This window comes from Eimeria acervulina, genomic scaffold, assembly GCF_000499425.1.
Source record: "Eimeria acervulina Houghton genomic scaffold, Eah_scaff828, whole genome shotgun sequence".
Classification (NCBI taxonomy): Eukaryota; Apicomplexa; class Conoidasida; order Eucoccidiorida; family Eimeriidae; genus Eimeria; species Eimeria acervulina.
The window spans coordinates 7,501-15,193 of record NW_013547121.1 but is presented as its reverse complement, the minus strand read 5'-3'; the positions used below and the strand labels follow the sequence as shown (position 1 = coordinate 15,193).

Here is a 7,693-nt window from a genome sequence, read left to right as displayed (position 1 = left end):
TGATTAGGGTTTAAGGTTGATTAGGGTTTAAGGTTGATTAGGGTTTAAGGTTGATTAGGGTTTAGGGTTTACTGAGCGCCTACCTTGAGGGTGATGCCGACTTCTTTGATGAAGGCTCTGTTTGTTCCCGGTACATCGGTTTCAATTCTAAATGAAGAGAAGAAAGTGCCTAAGAACTTATTTTTTGTTGAGAAGTTATTGCCTCTAATAACAACAGTAGTTGATATACCGCTAACATAGTTCGATAGCAGCACTCGAGTACCCATCCTTAACTCTTGTCCTTCAGCTGTCTTGACAGGTGCAAACAAAACCGCAACAGCTTCTTCTCCTTTTATACCTCCATCCTGCTGCTGCTGTTGCTGCTGCTGTTGTTGTTGCTGCTGTTGCATCCCCACCATCTGCTGCTGTTGCTGCTGCTGCTGTTGTTGCTTTTGTTTTTGCTGCTGCTGTTGCTGCTGTTGCTGCTGCATTAGAAGTTTTTGTTTTTTAACAGGCGATAAGATTTGTAGCCGAGGTAGTTTAACAACACCGGATGTGATAAGAGGAGACAAAGGGTCTTGATAAACAATATATTCATCGATAAATTGTTGTTCAAGATCGTTAATAAGATGAGCAGCATCAGCAGCAATAGGTATATCTAAGTCTAACGCTAGAGGCCCGAGGTTAACCCCTATAACACAATTATCTCCTGCTAACTGCACTTCTACTGTCGCAGACCCGTCTAGAAACTCTGCGTCGGCACCAACCACTGTCATCTCACCCATAGAAAAACGTAAAGACGACGAAGGCCCTGATAGGCCTCCAAGACCTAACAACAAACAAATATAAACAAATCATTAAATATTATTTATTTATTTATTTAGTTAGTTAGTTATTTAGTTAGTTAGTTAGTTAGTTTGTCCCCAAGACCTAATAATAAACAAATAAACAAATAATTAAATATAATTTATTTATTTATTTATTTATTTATTTATTTATTTAGTTTGTTAGTTAGTTATTAGTCGCTTGTAGAAATAAAGAATTGCGCATGTACGATAAATCCCTAAGACCTAACAATAAACAAGTAAACAAATAATTAAATATAATTAATTAATTAATTAATTAATTATATAATTTAATTTATTTATTTAATTTATTTACCTTGTATGCTCTGAGTCATATCAAGAGGCATGGTGATGGTGAGGGCGCCTACAGCAGTAGAGACAGAGACCTTAATATCTCCTTGTACAGCGACGGAGACAGTCTCCTTTGAGTTAACTGTCTCCACCATTAGCTGTGAAAATATATCTTCTTTATTAGGCAAAACCTCGAGAACTGTAGGCGGGAGCTCAACCAAAATCCGCATGCGTTTGCTGTCTCCTTGTCTCCTGTCTCGAGCGACGCCTTTCGTCTCTTCATCTTCGCTTTGCCTCTCTTCATCTACTTTTGCTTTTTCTTTTGCTTCTTCTTCTTCTTCTTCATATTGAGATATTACTAACAGATCCTTAACAGTCATAGCTCCCATAGGGCCTGCAGCAGCTGCTGCTGAAGGAGACAGCAGCAGTCTCCCTCCCATCGATAGTACCTGCATTCAAACAAGCAAAATCAATTAAATAATTATATTATATTTAGTCAAACAAATACACTCAAACAAACTAATACATATATATTCATCTAAATATATGCATATGCATATGCATGCATGCATATACACCTCGCTGTCTCTTCAGCTGTCTCCTCTCTGCAGACATTTATCGTCAATAAAAAACATATATAAATAAATATATATATATATATATATATATCAATTCCATCTATGCATACAAATTATTATTAATGCTGTCTATTCTGTCTTCTCTGTCTGTCTCTGTCTGTCTAAATTAATTTATAATTAATAATAAATTATTCAATTAATTAATTATTTATTAAATAATTAATTAATAATAAATTACTTAATGAATTGATAATAATTTAATAATAAATTAATGATAAATTATTTAATAAATTAATAATAAATTAACAACAAATTAACAATAAACAAATAAATTAATAATAAATCAATAATAAATTAACAACAAATAAATAAATTAACAATAAATTAACAACAAATAAATAAATTAATAATAAATTAACGACAAATAAATAAATAAATAATTAATAAAATAAATAAATAAATGCATTCGTACTCACTTGGTGCCTGATGCTGAACTGAGGCGGAAAAGCATAGACAGCTTCTACCTGAGCCTCTATTAACGGGTTGTCTCCTCTTTGAGTGTCTCCTCCTGATAGATCTACATCAACACCTTTGATAATAACTTCTTTCATTAACTCTTGAGCTAGCCCCTCTACTGCAGGCTCAACGGAGACAGCAAATGATATACCTTGCAGCAAGCGTAGAACCCAAAGAGGAGGTGTATATACACCTGATATGTCACTAATAAACTGCTGTAGCAATTTATTTTCGTCTAATGTTTCTAATGCATAAGGGTCCCCCTTTACTACAACAGTATTAACTCCTCCGCTAAAGAATGAAGCTGCCAGACGAGAAAAGGAGACACTATCTTTTGGTTGTAAGACCCCTTTGAGGTGTATACGAGAACCCTCTTCACTGTCTCCTTTCAGATACATCCTCGGAATCAGCACAAACCCTAGAGAGCTGTCTTCATAATATAAAGAAAACATCAAATTTTCTAGCTCAACAGACACCCCATCCAGTACAGGCAGATGCACCACTGTCTCCAGCAGCAGCGCCTCAGGTGTACGCTCAGATGTAGGCTCTTCTCCTATTTGCAGATCACTGCTGCTGCTGCTGCTGCTGCTGCTGCTGCTGTTTATGACAGCAGCGTGAGGAAGGGCTTTGCTGCGGGGACCGAAATCAAAGATGCGGAGGCTGTTGAGAGCAGAAGCAGCAAGCTGCTGTAGAGTGTGCTGCTGAAAGAGGCCTAGACCCCTAATAGAGACAGTTGATTGCACGGGGATACCCCGAAGAGACAGCAAACCTAACGGTGACTGCAGCAGCACCGATGCTACACCTCTAACTCTTACATTTACCTGCTGCTGTTCACGCATTATAGACAGGGCTAGAGCAGCAAAGCCTTCACCGCTGTCTTCAAACTGCAGCAACTCAAATACATCAAAGGAGACAGTTGAGCCCTCTTGCTTCACCTCCCTCTCAGGCACCACCAATCGGCCAACAGAGCGACCCTCAACTTCTCCCTGCTGCTGCTGCTGCTGCTGCTGCTGCTGCTGTTGCTGCTGCTGCTGTTGCTGCTGCTGCTGCTGCTGCTCTGCTGCCTGCAGCCTCCGCGCGGGGCTGCCTCCCGACGACTGCCCACTGTCGTCTCCTGTCTCCTCTCCCTCGTGCTGCTGCTGCTGCTGGTTGCTGCTGCTGCTGCTGCTGCTGCTGTCGTTATCATGTTCAAACAGCTGGATATCTACGCCTACGCGTTTGATTTCAATAGGCAAAGTGTCTCCAAAGGGACTCTGTACAGCAGCTTCGATCTTAGCCCCTAATAATACTCCGGTGTCTGCATCATAGAGTGTCTCCTCTTCACTTCCATCCTTAAGCACTTTAAGCCTAAGTTGAGACATATTTAGAGTAGAGAATGCAGAGTCTGTAAGACCCTCTAATCTAGGTAGAGACAGTTTTAATTGAATATGCTTTACTGTCTCCTGCACCCAATTAGGGGCTGGCTGAGCTCCTACAAAGGAGACACCTATACCCCTTACTACAACCTCAGGAGACAGTCCCTGCAATACACTCGAAATAAACAGAGACACCTCATCTAAGTCGCTCTCCTTTGGTCTTATTAAACCCTTTGCGCTAAGCCTACCGAGCCCCCCGTTAAGCACAAACTGAGGCACTGTAAGCTCTCCTAGGAGCAGCAAATCAGAGTCTCCTTCTTCCTCTTCTTCTTCCTGCTGCTGCTGTTGCTGCTGTTGCTGCTGCTGCGGTTTGCTGCGCACCAGCAGCAGCCAAAAGGAGAGACCGCTCAGCTGTATAGACAGGTCTAAGGGGATCTTTAAGCTGAGCTCTGCTGCTAAGGTAAGGCCTCTGCTGTTATCTTCAGGTGCTTCAAAATTAATTGAATCAACAGTAAACTCCATATCCGATATGCTGCTGCTGCTGCTGCTGCTGCTGCTGCTGCTGCTGCTGCCGGGTGCTGAGGTCCCTGCATCAAGGAGACTGCTGCTGCCAGACACCTCCATATCGGAGACAGTAAGCAGGCCGAAAGGAGACTCTAAAGTTGCAGAGACAGTCGCAACATAAATAATTGAAGTAGTCCCATCGTTTATTTGAGCACCCACAAAAGCAGCAAAAGCTCGTCCTTCATCAGCTAAAACAAATGCATCTTCAGCACCTTTCAGCTGTATAGACACCTGCAGCATGTCTCCTTCTTGCTGCTGCTCAACAGGCTCCCGAGGAGACACCACCAGCGTACCTAGCAGCTCCCCTCTCCCGCTGCCGCTGCTGCTGCTGCTGCTGCTGCTTCTGCTGCTGCTGCTGCTGCTGCTGCTGCTGCTGCTGCTGCTGCTCGTTGTTGCTGATGCTGGGGCATCTGTTTGCTGCGCATAGAGAGACACCCTTGCACCTACCTGCAGCAGCTTTAAAGGAGCTTCCTTACCCAAAGGGCTGCGTATATCTGCAGAGACAGTTGCTTCAACGTTTACTGCTGTCTCTCCCTGTGTCTCTACTCTCAAACCCCTAAACGATATACCCTCTACTAAGTTCAGAGACGGCTCCAGCCTAAGCAAACAAATACATACAATTTATTTATTTATTTATTTATTTATTTATTTAGTTATTTAGTTATTTATTTATATTTTATATTTATATATAGACGGCTCCAGCCTAATCAAACAAATACATATAATATATACAGCAGCAACAATAATATATATAATATATTTATGCATATATATAATATATATTTATTCATATTCATATATTAATATATTCATATGTATGTATAGAGGAGACAAGGAGACAACTGTCTCCTTTCTGCCTGAGGGTATATGATACAGACGCCTCAACAAATGCAGCACATGCAGAGACACCCAGGATTTGCTGCTGCGCTGCAGCAGCAGCAGCAGCAGCAGCAGGAGCAGCAGCAGATAAGTGAAGCATTGTTTGCATGCAGCAGCGAACCCACCCTGCAATAGAAGGCTGAACATGAAGACTATCAACAACAGCTCCGAACCACTGAGGCTTCGGGTGTATCGGGTTGTCTCTCCAGCGTATATACACCCCAAGGGGCCCCCCACTGACTGCATTACTCATAAGAGAAGCCAGACGTGTGCTCCCACTGCTGCTGCTGCTGCTGCTGCTGCTGCTCTTGTCAAACAAGTGTCCCTCTACACGGAGCGGGTGTCGACCACCCCCTATTACAGCAGACGGTACAAAGCCTTCTCCTATAACATCTCCATCTGTAGCATCAACGATAGAAAAAGATAAGCTGCCTGCATAGATACGCATGTCTCCGATTGTTGCTGCTGTTGATGCTGTTTTTGCTGTTGCTGCTCCTGATGCTGCTTCTCCTTCTGCTCCTGGTTCTGCTGCTGCTGCTGCTGGTTCTGCTGCTGCATCTCCTAACAAAACATCTACAGTAAAAGAGAGACTGTCTCCTTCTCCAGCTTCATTTACTTTAACGTCGCCTACACTAAATGCTAGAATACGTAGGCCTTCGCTGAGCCCCTTAAGAGCAGCAGCAAGAGAGTCAAAGGAGACAGTTTGCTGCACTCGTACTTCACTTACAAAGAGGGGCCCCACAGGTGTCTGCAGCGCTGCAGCAGCTATCCCCTCTATCCTTACTGCTGTCTCCTCGGCCTTCATTGCTCTCGCAGCAAAGCTAGCAAAAGCGTCTCCTTCTCTTATCTGCAGCAGCACATCAAGAGGCAGGTCTACCTGCAGCAACCCATCTTCAGTCTCTATAAACTCTGCTGGTGTCTCTAGTATAACAAGGTCCCCTGCTTCTGCTGCTGCTGCTGCTGCTCCTTCTTCTGCTGCTGCTGCTGCTGCTGGGGTAAAAGCTTCTGCTATTATATCCCCGCTGTTAGTGTCTCTAATGTCTCCTTTTAAAGATAAGCCAAGGAGACTGATGCTGCTGCCCTTTCCTAAGAAGGGTTCTAGCACCAAAGAGACAGTTGAAGAGACAGCAACATAATCAGAGGAGACGCCTGTCTCCCGCATGTCTATTTCAGTGTCTCTCAGCTCAACCCTGCGGATAAGAGTAGGAGACAGCAGCTGCTGACCCTGCAGCGGTGCTGCAATGCGGAGACCTTCAAACGCTTGCTGCAGCCACTCTGGGGCCCCTCCAGCAGCAGCAAACGAGGCCTCCACAAGCACATGAGCAGCCTCCCCAGTCGTGCTGCTGCTGCTGCTGCTGCTGGTGCTGCTGCTGCTGCTGGTGTTAGCATCTGGTGCTGCTGCTGTTGCTGCTGCAGTACCCAAGACAAGTCCCTTTGCTGCAGCAGTGGCTAGGCGGCTGAAGTCGCTTACACCTTGTTCTGTTTGCTGCTGCAGCAGGCGACCAGTAAAGGAGACAGCTGTCCTTGTAGGGTGAGGCATGAGCTCTGCTGTCTCTGTCTCTAATTGTGCAATTAGAGACATCCCGAAGAAGACTCGGAGACTCAAACGAGGCAGCACCATACTAACGGGGACAGGAGACAAGAATGAAGCGCTGCCCTCAAGCAGCAAACCTCCTTCTGCTGCTGCACCCAGTATATTCAGATGAAGCAGCTGAGGATCAAGGCGTGCTGCTGCTCCTGGTGCTGCTGCTGCTGGGGGCACCCCAAAGGAGACAGGCCCACCGACCTGTAAACCCTCGACAAGGACTTCTTCTAAGTCTCCGAACTGCAGCAAGGCTGCTGCTTTCCCTGAAGCATTCATCCATGCTGCTGTTGGTGCTGCTGCTGCTGCTGCTGCTGGTGCTGCTGCTGCTGCTCCTTCTGCTGCTGAAGTGTCTCCTTCTAATAAGCTGCGAAGCCAGTGGCTCAGGGGTCTCCCTCTCTCCTCAAATTCAATGTTTGCCTCTGCATGCATTTCTACTATAAAGTAGGTTCTGTCTCCTTGTGGGGTTTCTGTTGTCTCCATTCTTGTGGTTGCTGCTGCTGTTGCTGCTGCTGCTGCTGCAGTCTCTGCTGTTGATTTCACTCGCCCCAGCAACAAACCGTCTTCCGTGTACAGCAGCAAATCATATAAAGCCCCTTTAACATTTATAGGGACTGTCTCCCCCATAGGAGACAGCGCAACAACTCTGGCCTTTGCAGAGACCCGCAGGCTGTTGCTGCTGCTGCTGCTGCTGCTGCTGCTGCTGCTGGTTGTATCTGCTTCGTCGAGGTGTACAGTCACCTGGCGCACCTCTAGCTGCTGCAGCAATTGCTGTGCATGCAGCCCCGCAAACAAAACACTAAACCCAGGGACTGTGGGGTGTAGACGGATAAGCTTAAGGCCTTCAGCAAGCCAAAGAGGAGCAGCAGCACCCGAAGGCAGCGTAGCATTAGAGACAGATACCTCTAGAGTTGCTGCTGCTTCTTCAGACAGCACAGAAGAAAAGAGATTAGAGACACTTGCTGCTGTCTCCTTATTTACAATCAGGCCCCCTAATCAAACAAATACACACACACAGCCCTAAAAGACAGCCAAGTAAAGTATTATTAGCAGCAGCAGCGGAAGGAGCAGCACAAGCAGCAGCACGAGCAGCAGCAGCAACAG

At 45.2% G+C, this 7,693-nt stretch overlaps 1 protein-coding gene across 1 annotated transcript in view; it reads right to left on the bottom strand.

The window, feature by feature from the left end:
• Positions 1-68: 68 nt before the first annotated feature.
• EAH_00050110 (hypothetical protein, conserved) overlaps positions 69-7,693 on the bottom strand; it is a gene marked incomplete at both ends in the record, with an annotated part of 13,138 nt that continues 5,513 nt past the window's right edge. The window contains 4 exons of the mRNA XM_013391303.1: positions 69-808; positions 1,141-1,564; positions 2,170-4,726; positions 5,133-7,581. Coding sequence (XP_013246757.1) covers positions 69-808; positions 1,141-1,564; positions 2,170-4,726; positions 5,133-7,581 — 6,170 coding nt within the window. The remainder of the gene's footprint in view (positions 809-1,140; positions 1,565-2,169; positions 4,727-5,132; positions 7,582-7,693) is intronic.